The following is a 22,853-nucleotide window of genomic DNA, read 5'->3' as shown; positions in this document are numbered from 1 at the left end:
CTCTGTTGGTTGAGCATCAGACTTTGGCTCAGGTCATGATCTCGCAGTCTATGAGTTCGAGCCCACATAGAGCTCTGTGCTGAAAGCTCAGAGCCTGGAGCCTGACTCTGATTCTGTGTCTCCCTCTCTCTGACCATCCCCTGCTCACGCTCTCTCAAAAATAAACATTGAAAAAATTATTTAAAAATTTACTAAAAAAGAGCAACAGCCATACTACCTGTTCAAATTGTTCTGCTAAAAAGCCAGGGGGAAAAAATTAAGCATGGTGTTTACTATATTACTAATACTTTAGAATTGTAATAACCATTGTTTACATTTTGATATTGAACCCACAGAAGAAACAGCTCATCTGTTATAGGAAACTTAATTTTATATAATTATAGGAAAGAATTTTTTAATAACCCTTTCATTCTCCCTATTGTATGAGAACTAGCTGGGTATTGATAATATATTAGCTGCAAAAACGAAAGGATTTGGGGAGCTGAGTGGCTTAAGCGTCTGACTCTGGACTTGGCTCAGGTCATGATCTGCCAGTTCGTGAGTTGGAGCCCTGTGTTGGGCTCTGTGCTGACAGCAAGGAGCCTGCTTGGGATTCTCTGTCTCCTTCTCTCTCTGCCCCTGCCCCCCTTGTGCGCGGTCTCTCTCTCTCTCTCAAAAATAAATAAACTTAAAAAAAAAAAAAAAAAAAAAAGGAAAGGAAAGGAAAGGATTCAAAAACCACAAAATAAACTGGCTTGGGAAACGAGACCCAAGTTGGGCTCCTAGGCTTACCACTAGTACTTAGTCAGGCCTCAGTCGTAAGATGACAGATTTCTAACAAAGCTCATTCTTACTTTCATGCGATGTAAAGAAACTACAAACAGCAATGAAAAGAAGCCTTTGACTGTTCTTCAGAGTTCCAGTATGGCCATGAAATCTGTCTGTGCTGACACAGGTCTGATGCTCCCTCAAGGATTAGAAATAATCACAGAAGAGGCCAGCCTTGCACTCAGCTCCATCAGAAGCTTCCATAGAGTGGGGCACTGAGTGGCTCAGCTGGTTAAGCATCCGACTCTTGCTTTCAGCTCAGGTCATGATCTCACTGTTTGTGAGTATGAGCCCCACATTGGGCTCTGCACTGACAGCTGTGGGGCCTGCTTGGGATTCTCTGTCTGTCTCTCTCTCAAAGAAATAAATAAACATTAAAAAAAGAAGCAGCAGCAGGAGGAGCAGCAGCTTCCATACGAAATGAGGTAAAGGAGTTCCCTTGAAGGTGGACCTCAGTTTAGAATGCTCCTGAGAATCAGCAATGAAAGCAGGTGGCCTCTGAGATAAATCACCCAAGTCCCCGGGAGGAATGCTCTATCCATGAGTCTATGATAAATTTCTCTGGTCGCTGTGGACAGAAATAGACCAGTCAGGCCAAACTATTTCAATCCTATATAACTCAATTAAAAAATAAAAACAAAAACATGACATTGGGGCTTTCTCAGGACAGAGACAGAAGACAACTATCTACTCCATTTCTGCTTACCGAGACAATAAATTAGACTTTGATATGGATCAAGGCTACACACACATGTACACACACACATGCACACTCCTCCACAGATTACACACACATATATCTTCTTCTGCTGGATCTTTGAATAATGAGACGTAGTGATTAGGGCCATATGGCTTTGTTACTTTAGGAAGTATTATAATGGACTGCATTTTATTCTTGCAGAGATAGGCCTCCAGGCACGATCTAGATAAATAGAAGAATATGGGGAGAAAGGCCTAAAACTTTGCTGTGTATAATATAGAGGGCTGTTTGTTGTAGACAGGAAAAATTCTTTGCAAGATATATTGGCAATGTAAAATTAACCTTTTGTTTTAATTTGTACAACAAAATAAATTTACAGTACTATTTCATGCCAGAAAAATTATTTGCCAAAGAGGTGCTTTGTTCATTAAGCCCTCGTGGCCAGGGAAAAATTTATTGTATACTAAACCAAAAGAGCAGGATTTGTTTTTGACCTGTTTTTAATTGACATATCCAGCTAAAACCATGAAGAGAAGATAAACTCTTCTCCCACATAACTAGATTTTTCAGAATCAGACATTAGTAGTGTCTATGTTTATTGTCCTATTGAATAGGACAAAGATCTATCCTATTGAATAGATCTAATGTCAGGTTAGAACCGTGACCACAAATCAACATGTCACCTGCGTTAAGTATCCATTTCTAGTTTGGTTCCTTTGAAAGGAGTCTTTAGGCTTATAATTCTTAAAACTCTTAAAAGCATGGCTAGAGTGGGAGCATCAATTATGAAGGTAGTAGTTACAGACAATTACCAGATTTAGAAAAAGGAGAAAAACTTTTCAAAGCTAAGTCCAGAAGGATCTTAATAACACTGGGCCCACAAATCTAAACTAAAACTGGCTTTGAGTAGCTTGGTTGACATTTCTGCATGCCCTTAACACCTTGTATGGGATGGCACCTTACAAACTACAACATGCTTTATGCTACCTTAATATCCTCCACCACCCAGACATACTCTGCCAGTGCAAGAGATCAATAATGATTGTATAAAATTTTTAGGAGGGGGCTAAGTATTTGCAGTATTGTTGCTACTGGCAATGAAAGTTCAGATTGAATATGCCTGGGGATAGTCTGCAAAATGGACAACATTATTTCATTTGTAGTATTTACTTCCTAACCTCCTTCTGACTTCCTTTTTTCCATCTGCACGTGTTCTGGAAGAAAGCCAAATGGAGACATACCTTCGAGCTTTCAAAGCAACAATATAGAAGGACTCAAAGAACTATTACCTTCCATGATGCTAACTCCCTCCATGGGTTATAGCCAACCCACATGTAGCCGGATGTAGGCATTGACCAGTTGCCTCCAAATTTCCAGTGCTCAGAGGTCTGTCCTCAGCATAAGAAGTCCAACTGTAAAAAGTGGAAATATTGAATATCCGAATTTTCTTAACAGCTGTTGTAATAAAAATTAAAATAGGTTTTGTCACAACCATATATATATTGAACTTATCTGACCTTGTTTTGTCATTCTAGCACCATGTTGGAATTCATCAAAATTCAAATAGCTTATAAACGAAGCATGAACAGTAATACTAACTTGAAATGTTGAATTAATTACTCAGGGTGATTTAGATTCTGTAAACATAGCTGTCAAAAAGAAAAACAGCATTCTTGGCCCTCCAGAGTAAAAGATTCAGATAAAAATGTTTTCCTAATGAGCAGTATGCTCTGGTATAGTATTATTACAGGAAAGACCAAAATTCCAATCGTCCTTGCTAAATTGCATGTTTGCTAACTTCAGCTATTTTGAGATTTTTTTAAAGTTAAACCGTTTCTGAGTTACAGAAGAAGTATGCACAGTTCCCTTGTGCCTGGAAACGAAATGTTATCTATTCATTCCATCTTATTTAAATTCTTTAGAAAATTAGGTGAGTCTGATGATTCATGAAACGAACTTTAAAATTATGTTCAGTATAGCTTGTTGCACTCTTGGGGGTGATTATGATAATAATAGCTATCATTTTTGAGCGCTGGCTTTTATGTACTAGATTTATAATTCTCACAAAAGACCCACATCAGTCATTTATCTAATGTGTTCATTTGCCCAAGACCACACAGAGACAGAAGAACCAAGAATCAAACCATGTCTAACACAAAAGTCTAAGTTGTGTTCCTGAATCAATGACATTTAGATAATTTTTTTTTGTAGAACCACTGTATTTTATGCCATAACCTCAGTATCATGCCATTAATCAAGCATTGTGAGAATACTGAGATTCTAACCTACCAAGGCCAGAAATTTTCTAGTGAAGCAATTCTCACAAGATATCCATTTAGTGAGAAAGAGTACCAACTGGACATTAGGGGGGGAAATTCCGTTTTAAAAAAGTTCCATCAGCCAGGATCTCCAAATTGAATAGAAGAGGTGTTCAATCCTACAGAGGTGGTTTACCTCTTCAACTGAGTTCTAGAATCTCCCTACTCAAAGTGGGTCCTCAGACCATCAGATTGGGTCCTTGTTAGAAATGTATAATCTCAGGCCCTACACCTAATGGCTGAATTGGAATCTGCATTTTGACAAGATCTGGCACCTTGTATGCTCACTAAGTTTGAAATGCTCTGCTAGATGATGCATTTTCTTATCTCCCACCTCCTTAGATCCCTCAATCATTCCCTTTCTTACCTGTGTTTTCAATTTCTCTCTGCTATTTTTTGTCTTGTTTACCCTCACACAGAAATACTCCTTTAAAAGTCCTCTGCTGTCTCCGTGCATCTCGCGTCATTTCTCTTTTCTCAACCAAGTGCCTTGAAGGAGCTGTCTGTACTCCCCGAATCTACATCTTGCCTCTTGTTCACGTCTCAACCTGCTGCAGCATAATCACCCACCGAACATCACCTGGCCCTCTACTCTATGCCAAACACTGTACCAGACTCTGAGGATAAACTGGTTGTGCAAGAGACAGTTTTTGTCCTCAAATGACTGTCTCTGAAATTGCTTTGACATCGATAACCAACTGACTCTCTAAATTGCCAATTCCACTTTTCCTTCATTATCAGGTAAGAGGATTCAACTGTCTTCCATAAGTCAGAAGTTGAAGAGATTTTGGAAAAATGTAAAATACTGCTACTCTTCTCCCTACCTTTTTAAGGAAAATAGTTATTTTTTAAGTTTATTTATTTTGAGAGAGAGTGTGGGGGAAGGGCAGAGAGAGAGAGAGAGAGAGAGAGAGAATCCCAAGCAGGCTGCACTCCACCAGTGTGAAGCCCGATGTGGGGCTCAAACCCATGAACCCTGAGATCACGACCTGAGCTGAAGTCGAATATTTAACCGAGAGAGCCACCCAGGTACCCCCAAAATAGTTATTTTCATAAAATTTTTTTTATGTTAACATTATGGGGTTATTTTTAATTTTAAAATGAATTAATAAATATTGTGAAAGTGTTTTAATGTCTAATATTTGTAGGTCAACAGATGTCATCGCTATAAAATCTCTCTCTGGGCTCCTCAATAATTTTTACGAATGTAAAGGGGCTCCCGAGACTGAAAAGTTTGAGAACAACTAGATCCCATTTGAAAACCAGCTTAATTGCTCAACAAATCACTGAACTCTGTAGCTATCAACTATATAAGTAATATCAGAGGGATATGAATAAATTGGCCTAAGCATGTCTACCCTATGTTTTATTAATTTAGCTAAAGATGAAACTTTTTCTAGGCATTTCATGCACAGTCAGGAAACCAACTGAACTAGTTGGAAATAGTTGGCTACTAGCCCTGAAAAACTAAGTCTTCCCTGGAATATTTTTAGCAACTGAGATACATGCTCCTGTCTCCTGAAAATGAACAACAAGGTAAAAACTAAAACAGTTTTTAAATATTCCTTCTGTCTTTATGTTGCCCACAAGCAATATTTTCTAAAGTTCTTAAAAATAAAATCAGTAAGTACAATTATGCTGTTATCTTGAATCCTTCATACGTACTAGATTATCAAGCCATACCGGACTATGACTATAAGAGCAATTATATTTACAACATTAAAATGAAAAAATATTTCAGGACTTGTATTTTGTTTCTAAAATAAATCAATTTTTTAGAAGAATGCATCTTTTAAATTATACCCAGACCATGAAATATCACACTTTGGTCGTGAACAATGAACAATGTCACATCCCCATTAACTGTCCATGCTATTATCAAATGCGTGTAGTTCTTTAGCGGTGATGAAGGGCAGGAGGAACTTCTGGTTCCAAAGACTTTGTATTCCAGGCAGAATAAAGAAAAAATAACTTCTTACTACTGCTTAGCCCTAAAGGAAAATAGAAACGTAAACTTTTGTCATGCTGTCATCTTCTACTACAGGTAGTTAAACTCTCCGTAGGCAATGCAACTTTTTCACAGACAGGTTTTAGGACACTTTTAAATATAGTCTAATTTGCAACTTTTGCATGTGTTTCAAGTCTTTCATGTTTAGGATACAAATACGGCCTCAAGCAGTTTGTTTCCATCTTGTCCTCCCAGAACATGTGCAGAACAGTGTATCCTGTAGCTCTAAACGGATACCCTATTGAACATAACTTATTTAAATCCCCAATAGAAAGTAAAAGTTTTCTTTCAGTTGGTTTTTATGTGGCAATTACTGTTAACTTTAAGTCAAAAGTAAAAATATGCTCATTCCGACTGTAAAAGTACATATACGTGTAGATTAATAGTGCCGCCTATAAGAGCATGGAGCCTTGCTTTCTATTCTTACCACCGCCCTTATTGTATCCTGGCGAGAATATTAGAGAGATGGTGAGGACAGTGTCAGCCTTAGAAACATCTTTGTTAAGTAGACCCAGTTATTCCACTTTTGTTAATACCTCCCAATTATGGTGCCTAGAGTATACAAAATTATATGCACAAAGATATCCTAAGTGGTATTAGCTGTAATGGCCCTAATTATAAACCACTTAAAAGTTTAAGGGAGGGGTCAGCAAACTTTTTTTGTAAATGGCCAGAAAGGAAATATTTTAGGCTTTGCAAGCCATATAGTCTCTCTTAAAACTTCTCAAATGTGGTGTCTGTAGTACAAAAATAACCATAGACGATATGTAAGTAAATGGGCCTGGCTGTGTTCCAATAAAACTTAATTTACAAATGCAGAGCCAAGTTTGCCAACCCCCAGTATAGGGAAATAGTCAATAAACAGGTATAGCCATGGTATCCAATGAATGGTACATTATGTACTCATTGAAAATTAGTAATGAATAGAATGGAAAGCATAAGGAAGTCTATAAATAATAAAGCAGGATATGAAAGTGTATGAGTGGGTAGGATCATGGATGTAATAACACACCAAGCATATAATAAAAGGGTGACATATTACTAACTGTAATTATAATAGGGTGGCAGAGCAAATAAATGGATGACTTTGTAAAATAAATAAGTAAATAAAGAATAAATACCAACTATGTTTACATGTTGATAAAGGACACATTTTGAATGAAACATTTTGACACTAAAATATGTCATTCACATTCTTTGGGATTTATTCTTGACCACATGGATTTTTGTTCTAAATAATTCAGTTTATATTCATAGCTGTCTTATAGAGTAGGAAGGCTTTGTTATCTTTTTCCAAGCCATTTAAATAATTGATTTTGCAAAATAGCTTTTAGTATAGGTTATGTCCACTTAATGCCCTAAACCACGGATTCCCATCACTCCAACAGTTACACAATAAGGTAATGCTCACAATATATGGCCTTTATTGTCTACATAACTTCCCATGTATTACCTAGGTGTGGACTATGGAAATGTCATACTGGGGACTCTCACCTATCAAGTAGGTGGAAGGAACAGACAGGTTCAGAACCACTATCCTAAACAAAGAAATCAAGAGAAAGATTTAGAATAACTTTTATTCAAAAGCAAAACAAGTAAAAATATACAGGAAACTAGGCATGGGGATTTGTCTGATCAGCTAGTGCCACTAGCACTTAGACAAATGTTCTTCATGACACTGGATCTTCTACATCACAATAGTTTCTGCAGGCCATATTTTGAAATCAAAAGAAATGACGAAACTTACTTTCGGCTACCTGAAAACTCAATATATTCCACACTTGGATTTTAGTTTTAATTTTGTTGACAGCACAAGGAACCTCATTTTAAGATCTTACCAGAGAATTTTTTTTTAATTTTTTTTCTAACGTTTATTTATTTTTGAGAGAGACACAGCGTGAGTGGGGGAGGAGCAGAGAGAGAGGGAGACAAAGAATCCAAAGCAGGGTCTAGGCTCTGGGCCATCAGCACAGAGCCCAATGCGGGGCTCAAACCCACAAACCCTGAGATCATGACCTGAGCCAAAGTCAGATGCTTAACCAACTGAGCCACCCAGGCACCCCATTACCAGAGAATGTTAATAAAGACATTAACTATTAAACTTTATATGTGTACTTTAAATTAGCTCTAAACCTTCTACAATGAGTATATAGTTTTCAGAGTGGTTTTACTTTAATTTCAGCCAAGGATTTAAATAATCCATAGAGAATTTAGACCCGTTATTTGCCTATTCAAAAGTATGAATGTGTGAATATGTGTGCATGTGTTTACACATACATATGCATGAACAAACATATCTATATACTTGTTAGTTCTCAAATAATGCATATATATAAAAATATATATAGGTACAAATATATATAGACATATATGTAAGCTTTCTCTAAAAGAAATGAATTTCTATAAATAGAAAAAAATTTTAAGTGATGAAAATATTAATTTTAGCAGTTTTCTTTTACAAGCTCCAGCACAGGAATAAGCTTATAGATGCTACTTTGAAAGATATTATAGTACACAGACAATAGCTGAAAATTTATATTGTTTTCAAAATGAAACAAGCAAGTTATAGGTTATACATAACCCAATACCAAGCTTACCTAATAAGAACTGTATACAAACCTAAGATGGAATGAACTAAATTTAAATCAGGCGTAAACAATTTTTATACAGTATTAAAGATAGTCTTCACTTAAGACATATTAAAATGGATTCACCACGGAATACAGTAAATCCCTATTTTAGTCACAAATGAACATGGAAAATATTAGAGGTTAAATATGGATATCATAAACCATTTCAATACTTGAAAGCAAACCATTACACCCACTGAAAGGTGATGTTTTGTCAATTCCCAAAAGTCCAAGCAAAAACATTTAAGGTGTTAGTTCTATTCAGTTCCACTTGTATATCAGTCATTAACAACAATTTCCAGAAAATGACCCATGACTTGACCACCCTTAGTGTGTCTCTCTGGAAGTTTCTACACAAAATTAACCATCAATTTCTTCTCCAAGTGCTAAATTTTAAGAAAGTGACCCAAGTATTGTAGTTAATACAGTAGGACTGAAATTCTAGGCATAAACCTAAGAAAAGAGAAAAGAGTTTCACAAGGGACCAGCATCCTAATGTGTGTGCAAAAGAATGCCAGCCCTAAAATGTTGCTCCATAAAATGTCTATAAAATGACATCCATAATACAGATTATTTTTTAAAAAGCTCTGAGTTCTGCAGTTGCCCCCACCCATATAACTGTAATTAAAAAAAAAAAAAAACTTTAAGCCGATATTTTCAAGATACTTGACTTCAAACCCTTCTTGCATATTAAGTGTCTGAAAAATTAGTACTCCTCAAAGCAATCTTTGAGAAATGATGTAAAATTTTAGTAATAAATTCTGTTAGGAGAAATTCAGCGAAAACTATTGAGGAATACTTAAAATTCTAAGATAATATACAAGATAGACGTGAGTACAAAATGCAACTGATGTAAAAAAAAGAGACGGTTGGTTGTTATTGGCAGGACAGAGACACCATCTGCTAACGCTCTCAGTTGTTTCAGATTATTTCTTCAGCCGTATTGCCATCACTTCATTCAAGCCCTCTTCACCACAAAAAGAACTTAAGATTTTTCCAAAGTGACTCTCCTCATTATAGTCTATCTTTTCTAATCCAGCGTTTCCCAAACTTAATATGCAACTGAATTACCCAGAGATCTTGTGGAAATGTAAGTTCTGATTTGGTAGGTCTAGACTGGGGTCTGAAATTCTTCTTTTTTAACAAGCTCTCAGGTGATACTGATACAACCACACTTTGGATAACATAGATCTAACCCATTCTGTAAGCCATTGCCCCATTACTCTTCCTAAAATACTGATCTCCTGTCACTGCCTCAGGAATCTAGGTGAACTCTGTGAATCGCATGTACACATTGGCAATCAGTTATTGGTCCAGAACTTCATTCAAGACCAATGTGGTCTTTCTCCTAACTGCTATGCTCATTCCAACCCACCTCTGCATCTTTTTCCCCTGAGGTAAAATGTATACGCAGTGAAGTACAGATTTGATCATTGCATACACCTGTGTAACCAATGCCCTCCCCCAAAGATATGGGACATTGCCATCACACCAACCCTGTGTTTTGACCCACGTTTATAAATACCCTTCCACCTTTCCTCCGCCTTTCACCTATCCTTGAGGACTCAGCTGAAGCCCTTCCTTCTTCAAAACACACATCAAATTCACACACATACCTCTATCTAAATTACTACTTCTTTTTAAGACCCAGCCACCACCGTCACCGAACTAATTGGAGTGATCTCCTCACAAACCTCTCTACCTCCATTCTTAGCACCCCCCCCCAATATATTATTCACAGAGGACTCAGAGTGATCTTCAAAAATTATAAATCAAATCTGGTCATTCTCCTGCTTAAAATCTTCCAAGGCTTACCGTCACATTTGCAATAAATCCAAACGCCTTTTTCTGTTGTCCTGTATCACTAAGCCCCTCCTTCTCTAACCTCAGCTCTTGCTACTTTCCCCATTACTTTCTATGCTCTGGTCATTGGCCATATGGACCTTCTTTCTGGCCCTACAACACAGAGAGATTTTCCTACTTCCGGGACTCTGCATTAATTATTCACCTTTCTCTGACTGGCTATTTTTCTGCTGTTCCGATCTCAACTTCAAAGTTACTTCCTCATGGGAGCCTTCCCTGACTACAAAATCTAAAGTACCCACTCAGTCATTTTCTAAAACAAATTCAACTTTGTGTGCATAGTACCTATCGTTGGTATGTTTCTTATTAATGTGTTTGTTATTTGTCTCTTCTCACAAGAGCATAAGCCCCATGACTGTGGAACCTGTGGACGGTGTTCACTGCTGTAACTTCTGCACCTAGAACAGTGTCCAGCTCATTCTAAGTAGACGTGCAACAAATGCTCGTTAAATAAATGTCAAAATTTATGATACAACATATATTCATACTATGCAGACGGGAATTGTGCCTGTGTCCCAGTACAAAATCTCCCACGAAATCAAAAAGAGAATAAGAAAGCTATTGCCAGTCCGCAAACAAGGTAAGTCTTTCACAAGAAAGAAAGGGAAGAAAAGAACTGCAGCTGTAATGTGGGGCAAAAATAAAATGCAGATTAAGTCAAAGTTTAATTCACATAAAGTTTAATCAGTCAAGTTAATGAAAATATCAAAATTTCTCAGTTAGTGTATGGCAGCAGAAACTTAATTTTTGTTGCAAATAATACAGTATTTGGTGTTTCCATTACTGACAAGCTATGCTGCAGATAGAGCAATTGCATTGAACCTCAATTCATCAGGGTCACGTTCCATAAACTTCTTGCAAACTTCTATGGCATCCTATAGGGACAAAAATGGGTAATTTTTCAGTTTATAAACATGCATTTTATTACTAAATGATAAATAAGTATTTCATATTTTCCTAATTCGTACTAATTTTATATTGCAACCCTCTTTTTTCCCAATGCAAAATAACTTTAAGCATACCAGAAGAGTGAATGGTTGGTGGCCTAATTTGCTTAGTACAAAACTATAAGATACATATTTTGTTGATTATCAGCCACACAATTTGTTCATAAATTTAAAAATCTCTGAATGAGGATCAAGACACAAATGATGGTATCTTTGATTCAGTGAAATACGGGATAGGATGTGCACCTCTTTCAATACTGTTCTTGTCTTTTTCAAATTTGATACTTGTTCACACAAAGAGCTCTGAAAACCTCTTTATTTGCTGTAGATTTTTAACACGAATTCAGAGTTTTCTTTTTGGATTTTCTCAAAAAAGAAAGACATGGAAGCATCCAAATACAGAGAAAATGTTATACAAGTGATCTTTAGAGGTATTTTAAGGATAACAAGAACATTAATAACACTTAACGTGGCAAACAAGTTTTGTTGTTACCTCTAATAAAGTTTCATCACTAGTTTCCCCATGGTTAATTGGAAATGGTTTCCGTCCATCTGTGGAAAATGAAGAAACAGTTGAACGTTTAGCTGCTTATACAGGACAATGTACTTCCAGCTTGCATTTTCCTCCTCCCACAGGGAGGCAAAGTTAAAAGATAATGGAAATGATATATCCTATAAAAACGATTTCAAATGTGCTATCAATATTTTTCTACATTAAATGTTATTAGAACCTTGCTTCCATGTTTGAAAGTCTAAATTAGCTTCATAAACAGAAGATTTAGAAACAAACACAGTTTTAATTTCCCTAAGAAAAGCAAAACTAGTAAGCCAGTTTTTAAAAAGATAAAATCCTAGTTTCTACCCTCATAAATATGAAAAATGTATTGCTTCATTTTAAAAGCTGAATCAGAAGGCTCCTAAGTGAGACTCACATGCTTATACCAATGAAAGGAAGCCACCACAAGATTTCTTTATTACCACCAATAATTGTGTACCACCAAGGCAGGAGTACAGAGCAGCAATCTAAACAACCGAGGGTCATTTCACGGATCACCAAAATTAATTAAACACAAATATAAACATCTTGAACTCACCAAAATTAATTAAACACAAATATAAACATCTTGAACAAACTACTCCTTCACGAATGCTATGAAAAATGGAAAAAGTCCAGTATTATATAAACTCATCCTAACCAAAAGTTAATTGAGACTCTATCCAAATCTAAATCTCAGATGTCTTATAAGTGGCACTTCAAATTCAATTCATAAAACACAATCCCTTTTATAATTCCTGGCTTCCAAATGTAATAAAAATGTTTGAATCCATATGCATATACAATGATAAGAGTTGAACCGATAGAAACCACTTTGGAAGAAAAATATGAGGGAAGATTAACCAAACAAACTGAAAAGCAAAATGAGACAAATACTAAGTCTGGAGAAATAAAAAGTTTTTTAAAAAGTACATTAATTATGGCTCAGCTTAGAATAATATTTCTGTGGTTACAATAATACAAACAACTACAACAGAACTAGAAGAAGAGAAAGGAAATAATCTATTTTGTGATTGGGAGGGTGGGTAAGGAACAAGGGTGACACAGGAAAAGTAAATTCTTTTCCTCATGGGGAGTGAAAAAATAATACTTTGGCCACTTCCACCTCCAGCCAGGATGGAGTAACTGGTACCAGACGAGGCCTCCCACCAGAAACAACTTAAAAAACTGGACGAAATAGCTGAAACAGTTGTTCTTAGACATTAGAAAATAGGTAGCCCGTATGAAAGCCCAAGAGTAATAGTAGCTTCCTGCCAAGTCCATAATGGGAAACCCAAGTAGAGCACAATCGCCTTAATGAGGAGACTGAGCAGAACAAGAGCAGAGTTCAGAAATTTGCACAACATCAGAGAGAAAGTAGCTCCCCACTTTGCAGAGCTGTTGCTCTTTGTCCGGGCCAGGATCAGCGTGCCAGGTGGGGCAGGGAGCAGTGTGTCTGGGTCTGAGTTTTAGGCTTGGGGTGGCCAAGAGCTCATTTATGTACAAGACGATTGGGTAAATCAAGAAATACACAAACAGTAATGGAGAAGAACACTAGAATAAACTGTATGGTATTAGATTAGATTTAGAAGTATTAATGTAAATGAATGCTTTTAACTATATAAACAGATATAACTGTGGGTACATCTATACTCATATGTACATATACATATGTGAGTGTATTTTTATAATACACACAAATATTTCCTAGCTTTGTCTGCTGAGAGGGCCTGGTAGCAATGAGCACACCTACCGCCCAGATGTTGGTTCTAAATACCATTTTCTGCTAAAAAGAACCAGGGCTCTATGGAAAAGCAACTGAAGAGAGGGCTGGGGCACAGAAAATAAAAGACGAGCCTAGAACATCTTATTCTACGTGATAGGTAGAAAATCCTTGAAGAATGACAGAAACATATCAAAAGGACAAAAGAGCCAGCTTGAAAGGGTTCCCTTCAAGGCCAAGTCTGGGAAAATCTGAGTATGAAAATAAATTATGGTAATGGACTGTAACCTCCTGAGTAAAATATGAACCCAGGAGTCCATTCTGACATTGAATGAATGAAGAAAAAAAAAAGGAAAGTTTCTAATGCTGGAGGAATTTTTTTTTCAAATCACCATTTGGCAACCATCATAGTGATAATTCAGTTAAGAATCATCAATGGATGCTAAATCTGATAAAGGCTTAAAGAGAAACTGTACATTTACATAGGCTTGAAGTATCTCCTGAATATTTATTCATCACTTCCTAACTAATAAGTATAACATATTAACATATTAATGTTTAACATACTTGTTAACTTTATAGTGGAGAAACCAGGCATATACCATCTAAACCAAATGATAAAGGTTATCATCACCAATAATGGGACAAATCAACATCATGAGCCTCCTGAAATGATGCTCCACAGCACCACTTCTACGGTATATGTGCTAAAAATGTACAAATTATGAAGAAATTATCAGACAACCCAAATTGGAAAATAATATCAAAGTAACTGCCCTATATGCTTAAAAATTAATGTGAAAGACATGAGAGTTAAGAATAGATTGAGGAGCCATTCCAGATTAAAGGAGACAAATATGGCAACTAAACACAACACACAACCCTGGACTGACTGGACTCTGGACCTACAGAGGATATTGTAAACATCAGAAAAATTTTACTAGGATCCGCGAATTCAATGATAATATGGATCAGTGTTAATTCCTGATTTTGATAGTTACACTGTAGTTATGTAAGGGAGCATCCATCTGTTTTGAAGAAATACATAAATATTACAGAATAATGGGGCACCATGTCTGCACCTTATTTTCAAATAGTTCAGACATACTAACTGAATCTGGGGAATCTAAGTAAAGAGTTTATGGGAACTCATATAATTTCTATAAATTTTTATAGAAAATTAATATGATTTCAAAATTAAAATGTTTTAAATGATCAACTAGTATTCTTGTTACTCTAGGTAGACAATAATTTTCTGGTTAACAGTTTTCTAATCTGCTGGTTCAATCAGTTCTAAATCTACTTTCAAACTTCATTGTTCTAATGTATCCATAAAGACTAATTACATCTATTTAAAAATATGTACTTCTTCCCCACCCTACATATGCAGGAATGACATGAAGCCCTATGGAAAAGGAAGATGTGATAAGAAAAATATGAATAATTCCATTCCTTTCATCAGCTAAACTTACAATTTAGTAGAGAATGATAGTATTCAAGATGATCACTATCCTTTGTTGAATAATTACCGTGTAGAAATTAACTTGCACTATGTCTACACTCTGATAGTCTTATTTTTATTTAATTTTTAATTTTTTTTAATGTTTATTTTTTGAGAGACAGACAGAGTGTGAACGGGGAACAGGCAGAGAGAGACGGAGAAACAGAATCTGAAGCAGGCTCCAGGCTCTGAGTTGTCAGCATAAAGCCTAACAGGGGGCTCAAGCTCCTGAACTGTGAGGTCATGACCTGAGCCAAAGTCGGACACTTAACCGACTGAGCCACCCACCAAGGAGTCCCTGATAGCCTAATTTTTAAAAATAAGATTACTTCAAAATGATTTTTTTTCCTTAAAAACCACATGCTGTTCTCTTAATCACTGTTTTCTATTCACTGACTCCATAGTCTTCTTGCTCAACATTCCTTTTACATTTATTAGGAATTCTCAACAGGGTTTTGCTGCCAGTTTCCCTTGCAGTGAATCAGCAACTGCCCATTTTCATTTGTTTTGTACTTATCCCTCTTCTCTATGACATCTAAAAGATTACTGCTATTCTTTAGAACTCTGAAATTCTTTAAACACATTTAAAGAAGTAATCCCCAGAGAGCTCTAATTCTCTATTAGCCATGATCATTCTTCTTGCTAAAGAACACCTAACCAAACAAGACCTCAGTAGTTGTGCCTTTCTTTTCTGATGTTCTTCCTTTTCTGGTGTTCAAACCGATTTTAAAATCCTTTTGTGCTGATCTTGGCATGCTACAAAAGAAAACCATTCTTCATATGTAGCTTACCCTTTGATACACATCTTTCCTTCTGTCTTTTTTGGCCTTTGAGCTCAGAGAGCTAGCTAACCAAATAGAGTTTTTTAGTCAACTCCTTCCTATTGAGATTATCAGAGATTTCTTTTCCCTAAATATTTCTTAGATGTTATTTTTTGTTCTAATGATAATTCTCTCATTAGGAAAGTCATCATCACTTTCATGGTTTTGGTTATGGCTCATAGTTATTATTTCTCTGGCCTTTCCTAAGTCTACTTTCTTGAAGTCAACAAAATGTGTCTGGTAAGTCATAGCACTCTCTTTACTTCCATTTCCACTAGCTATTCTTCATGATTTAAGCTTCAGAGTAGAAACTCAGCTTCCAGCAACCAGACATGTGATCCCCAATCACTGCTGCATCTTATCTCTATACAGACTTGGTAGACTGAGTTAGCAAAGCTTGTCTTCCACGCAGCCATGCGGGTCTGTCACATACTCCCGTGACAATGACTTCCGTTCAGCTTGATTCTAACTCAAAACACTCTACTATTGTAAACAACCCTCAGGGGTACAGGTATCTATACAATTGTGTTCTTTCCTTTCCTCACCCCTTTAATAGAGCCATTCTTTTTAATCAAGTATATTATTCTGTTACTATTTTCCAAACATAAAATCTACCTAAATTTTATGGACCACATTTACAGTCACAGGAGTTCTTTCAGAACTCTTCCACCTTTAAATAAGTTGCAAGTTAATATGTAGATGGCAAATGAGAAGAAAGAGAACTAAAAATTATGGTGTCTAGAAATTGAAAAGACTTCTCTTTTGTATTTGGTCTTTTTTTAGCCCAAGAAGGTCTCATGGAGGAGACAAGAAGGACTCACAATAAGTACTATATACCAACTATTAAAGAATCGTTAAGAGGTGTGTTATGTTTGAATGGATCAATTAACACTATGAGGATCTCCTCCACCACTCCCGGAAGTAGTCCACCTACAGGTAATTTCTAGAAAATAAGTGCAGCTCTAGGCCAGAATGCCAAATAATTAATCACAGTTACTTTGACATACGTCTTAAGGAATGGCTGCCAGAAAACACAAACTCCTATAAAGTTAAAAAATCAGAGGCAACACAAAGAGATAGTACAAAAGCCTGAAACTAGTAATACCCATTACTGAATACAAAAATTAGTCATTATGAATATTACATGGTGTTTTAAAAGTTGTTTCAGGATCAAGATAGTTCATCCAGATGATGATAACTAACTTAGTAATTTAGTTAAGAATGCTGAAGTGATTTATAGGAGTTTCCTATGATTTTTACTTCTGTGTTTTGCTTGAGATGCAAAGGTGGTATGCACACTTTTTTGAATTATAAGTTGCTTAAACGTCAAAAAAATTATTCTTTTCTAGTAAAAAATCTTAAATGGAAAACTGTCATTATGCCAACTCAAGTAAATACAGTAAATGTCAACAATCCTGTTAATCATAAATACTTTCCCATTTATCATTTCCTTCCCCAGAATAAATTTAAATAGATCTTACCTAATTCATAGAGATGCCCATCTACATGAACTAATGCAATAAAATGAAGATCTACTTTTTCATCTATACTTGGTGCCTGAAATAGGAGGGAAAAATATATATTATACATGTTAGTAGTCAATCAAGTACATTGTAAACACATACAAATATGAAATGGCATGAGAGAACATTCATCCAACATAATTCAAGGCTTATTAATCTTTGATATGGCGGACAAAGACTGAACATGACCACATTTATGACAATGTGGAAACGTTGGAAAACATCCACCAGGAAAACATCGACTAAAGCACATCTTTCTTAATCTCAACAGATCTAAAAACCTTTAGTATTGTCAAAGCCTGGAAGGCCCAGTACCTAGTACAAGCTGGGTGCCTAGTGGATGCACGATGCATACCTGCTGAATGACATGAGTGCGTGAACTGATTTGTCTAATTTTTGAAATTTGAAATAAGAATGTTTTTAAAAAAATTAATAACAGCATAAAGTTAAAAGAAACTTTTCAAGCTAAATTTTAAGACATCAAGAAAGTGAATTCTTTCCATCATGATTTGAACTTGATAATCTGTTTTTGAACAATGTAATATAAATAATCTTAGAATAAAATAACTCTCATTATTTATCACAGATCAAAAGGTTTAAAAATGAATAAATTCAGGAAAATAGCCCAAAAGAGTAAAGGGGGAAAAAAAGATAAAAGCAAATTAAAATACAATTAACTATAACCTATGATTTTTCTCCGGCTTTCTTACTAAACTATTTGAAATTAAAATTATGTCTACTTGTTTCTTGTTTTGTTTGTGTGTGTGTGTGTGTGTGTGTGTGTGTGTGTGTTTTAGTTCACTGAATTCAATTTTCATTAAGCAATATCTGCTACATTTCTTAGAAATTTAAATAAATTACCCAAGGTCAATACATGATTAACTGGCACTGTCTATGATACCGAGTAAGCTGTACAGTTTAACACTACTATGTGTTAGCTATATATCAAATCTAAATAGTCTGAAAGAAAATACAATCACTGTTAAATGCAAGTACAAATTTTAGAGGCAAACGTTTTAAAGAGGCATAAATCAAATTACATCTCATATTAACATCCTGTAAGTAGCACAACACTATCTGAACTGCAACATTTTTTTTCACCTTCAGGTAATTTTATCATTTTAAATGGTTTTAATAAGAAGTTTTCAGATGCAAAAATTGAAATTTACAGAATAAACATTATTTTGGATTTACTGAATGCTTCTAAAACATTTACAGATAGTGTGACTCATCTAAATTCACATTATTCTTCAGAGATTATTTCCCCCCAATTATGAATGGGAGAACCTCAATGTAACATTAATGTGGCAAACTAGTTCTTCTTAATTTCAATTTAGAATGAAGAATTCCACTGTTGGTAGTAATCAGAATTATCTACTTTTACTATTGCTCCAATAGTAAACTCCTCTCAACCCCCTTCTTGCAGTGGCCTCTATGAGAATGGATTAGGAGGGAGTCCATTCCATCTTGGACAGTTTGTTGGAGTTATCCTTCATCTGAGGCTAATATATGTCTCCCACTATTTTCCATTATGTTAGAAAAAGTCTAGCCCCTCTTGAACATGGTATTTCTTCAGATATTTAAAGACAGTGATATTGAGTTCCCTTATTTTCCTGGTCAGAGAATCAAAAAATATTAGTGATCACTCAATCCAATATCCTCATTTTACTAATGACCAAAAGAAAATTCCAATTTTTCAAGGCTACACCTAAGCAATTCTACAAACTATACATTCAGTTCTATAACAAAAAATACTAGAAATGATTTTTTATCCAACTAGAAAGTGGTCTTTACTCATTTTAAGACAATTCTCCCAACAGGATATCAAGTATTTTAAATGTTTAGAACTACTGTATTTTCAAAAAGTATAAATTATTTTAACCCCATCTCTTAAGAATAATACATCTTATAGCTTCTATTTTTCATAATCTGTCAGTACATACAACCATTCTAGAGGTAAAAGTAGTACAACTGGAGTTCTAGACCTGAATATGTACCCAATCCCTGTGCGCACTGGGTTTCTTATCTGTTTTAAAGTTTAAGTGAAATGCATGAAAGTACTTTGTAAATTGTTAAGTGCTATAAAAGCATTATGTAATGTTAAAAATATTAATACTCCATTATCACAAATATAAGAAATCACTCAAGCTAGTGACTCATAATTGTGAGTCATTATACCTTTTATCCAAAAGTGTGTACTAAAAATATAAAACTCCAAAGAGGGTATGAGAAGCCTTCAAATTGTTATAAAAGGTAAGTAAAGCTCAAAATTTCTAAGCCTTCCACAAAACCTCAGTACCTACTAGGAGCCTTTCCCTTTGGTCAACTTCATTAGTCTGAAATTCGCAATTATCCCAAATGCTTAAAAACTATTCCACTAAAAACAAGAACAATAAAAGAAAAGGCAAAGTCTTCAATTTCAAAAAATGACCAAGAAGGCAGAAACCAGAAACTATAGATTGGATCATATTTTGCTATTTTTTATATATTATTTTTTACAAAGTTCCCTAATTTATAATATAACACTTATTATTATCTCAAACAATTAAAAAGTCACATAATAAATCAATTAGATAGAAATTAAATATTAAATTTAAATTTCAAATTGTAGAAAATATAGTTTAATTTGTAATTATCTGATACTTAATATATACCAGGCACTGGTATATGTTTATGTACTTAAAAGTACTGACCAATGAATCATCATATAAACTCTATGAGGCAGGTAATATACTCATTTATTCTCAAGAAAACTGTTATACAGCTAGTAAGTGATGGAATCTGGTTTCCAACTCAGGCAGGGTAGTTCCAGAATCCACGCTATGCTATGAAAATATTTATGAAGCGATAAAGCAACAGAATTAATATGGAAAGCAAAGATCAAACTTATATAAAATCATATAAAACTGGAAACACCAACTTTATGATATGTTCATTTATATTCAGAATATTTTAAAAGTACAAAGGAATATTTAGAATCAATTGTGCCCAAGTTAGAATTTACAAAATTAGGGTTTTACTCTGATCCTATAATTCACCTTATATCTCCTACTATGCCAAACAACGTGTGGCACAGTAGGGAAGCAAAAAATATTAAACAGGTAAATGAATAAAAATGGCAAATGCATGTTGTGATCCAATGAGGAAAATGAAATAGAGAGACACCAGTTTGTTGCTTGATACTCAGCACAAATGAAAGGCTATTTTATGACCATACTGATATTTGGGGGATGTACATATTTTAGGAAAACTGTCAAAACTCTGCTTCAGAGTTTGAGCATAGCTCTAAAAGAGTAAATAAAGGGGAAGAAAGAATGTTTGACATCAACTTTCAATTTATTGAAGCATTAAATGTATGAGGAATCAGACTTCCTCTGGCTTCAAAAGTCATGATGATTTCCAGAAGCATGAAGTTTTTCATAAATGGATGGCATACACCAAATTTTCAGAGGTAGCATTTCTAGGTAGGCTCTGCCAAATGAAAGTCATTGCTATATAAGTCTAAAACAGCAGAAAGATAGAGCTGGAGTTGCCTAACCCTGCAGTTGATGTCAATTATGAGAATTATTAGAATTCCACCATCAACCTCAACATTTAAGATAATTGGCAAGATTAAAAGAAAGAATGTACTTTTTAATAGTTTGCTAATATTATCAACCTAAGAAGGAGAAATCATAAAACTTGTGGGAAGTCTACATCAATTCACAAGGAGAAAATCTTCACCTCCTACTTGGAAAAGATCTTTAGAAACTGAATAGGCAGGGAAGATTGGATCAAGATTAAACCAAGTACCTGAGACACCTCAGGGAATAAAATAGCTTAGATGAAACACCCTACACCATGGAAGGATTAGGTTAAGGATAGAGTAAGTAAAGTGACCCCAGAGCATGACAAGAGACTATAGTCATGTTCAGAAACATGAAAAAAAAACAAAAACAAAAACAAAAACAAAGAGATGGCAAAGAACTCAGAAGGTACATAGCATTTGTTGACCTAAGTCAACTAAATGAAATCATAAAGATGAAGGGTAAGAGAATACATATTCACTTTAACAACTGACAGGAACTTAAACATTATCATGAACGTCAATCAGTACTCATCAAAAGGCAGGCATCCTTATGTTGGCGGGATATGGAGTGGGAAGATGAATGTTCACCGAGGCACTGGTGAAAGTCAAGCTAGACTGCAAAGCATAGAGGTATGCTTGCAATCTTATTGGGGGAGAAAAAGCTAATGGTTGAGTGAACCAAGAGAAAAGCACTTTGAAGACTGAAGAAGTGTAGGGAAAAAAAATGGACTATCCTTGTCACTGGAAGAAGAGATGGAAGATTGACTACACTTACAACAGAATGGAGACCCATAGATGGTAGGCGTAAGAAGGGTCGCCAGCGACGAAGACGGAGAGATGGACTGGTAGCCTTTGCAGGGCCTACATGGTTACGTTTGACCCAGGGCAGGGATGCATGGTGACACAATGATGAGGCCTTCGTTCTGCAGTGGCTAGAATGAGGCTGTGATGAGGATGGCGAGGAGGACTACATAATTAAAAAAGAGAACATTATACTTAGACCACGTTACTGGGCGATCATTTATTTTTCAAAGCAACGTATGGTCATATTTGTATTTATATGGTCCAGTACTTTTAACCAACCATAATCCAGAAAGAATTATATATGAATATTGGTTAAAACTAGATAAAGTGGAAATATATAACCAAGTATCAGGTTATATGCCATAGCTTCTGTAAGTACCCATCTAAAATGTTTACCTATCCTCATTTGCATAACACAGACTCATGGAATTCTTTAAAAGCCACTAAAATGGAATTATTACATCAAATGGTTTAAAAAACAGGCGCACACACACACACACACACGGAGAACACACAATATGTTACACATACAAAACAAAAAATAATGTGTAGAAGAAAACTGAATAGTGACAGAGGCACTGGTGAAAAGAATTCCTTAGCGAGAATAAGCTCTAAGGGGGGAAAACCCCCTTCAGAATATAAAGAGGAGTGAAATTAACCCCTCTGAAGCTGATGGCTTGCATAAACTATCCTCTTACTTAGGCTGACAAATGGAAACTATCACAGCGTATTAGCCATCTTTTAGTAATCAGCAGCGTTAGTTAAAATATGTACCACTTATTTTGTCCTGGGCACTCCTTTAAGCACTTTACATATATGAATTCATTAATCTCCCAGTAACCCATGAGATGGGTACTATATTCCCATTTTACAAATGAGGAATCAGAGCACATAGAGGTTAATGAATACAACCAATATAACCAATATAAAGGCCACAGTGCTAGCAAGTGACAGGGATGGGATTCAAATACAGGAAATCTGGTTCTGGAATGCAATGTGTAGAATCACCTTGATGTATTGCCCAACTGTCCACAAGAAAGATTTTATTACTAATTTATTAGACTAGATTCTAATAACAAGAAGTATAATCCTCTTAAAATTAGAT

At 35.4% G+C, this 22,853-nt stretch overlaps 1 protein-coding gene across 5 annotated transcripts in view; it reads right to left on the bottom strand.

The window, feature by feature from the left end:
• Positions 1–10,989: 10,989 nt before the first annotated feature.
• The window catches only part of UCHL3 (ubiquitin C-terminal hydrolase L3), a 53,485-nt gene continuing 41,621 nt past the window's right edge, over positions 10,990–22,853 (bottom strand). For all 5 annotated transcript variants that reach the window (XM_042928080.1, XM_042928074.1, XM_042928090.1 and 2 more), the window contains 3 exons: positions 17,335–17,410; positions 11,767–11,825; positions 10,990–11,201 (listed from right to left, as the gene is read on the bottom strand). In XM_042928080.1, the coding sequence (XP_042784014.1) occupies positions 11,118–11,201; positions 11,767–11,825; positions 17,335–17,410 (219 nt within the window). In that variant the 3' untranslated portion in view covers positions 10,990–11,117. The remainder of the gene's footprint in view (positions 11,202–11,766; positions 11,826–17,334; positions 17,411–22,853) is intronic.

This window comes from Panthera leo, chromosome A1 (genome assembly GCF_018350215.1).
Source record: "Panthera leo isolate Ple1 chromosome A1, P.leo_Ple1_pat1.1, whole genome shotgun sequence".
Taxonomy (NCBI): Eukaryota; Metazoa; Chordata; class Mammalia; order Carnivora; family Felidae; genus Panthera; species Panthera leo.
Note: the sequence above shows the minus strand (reverse complement) of the source record. Positions and strands in the feature narration are given on the sequence as shown.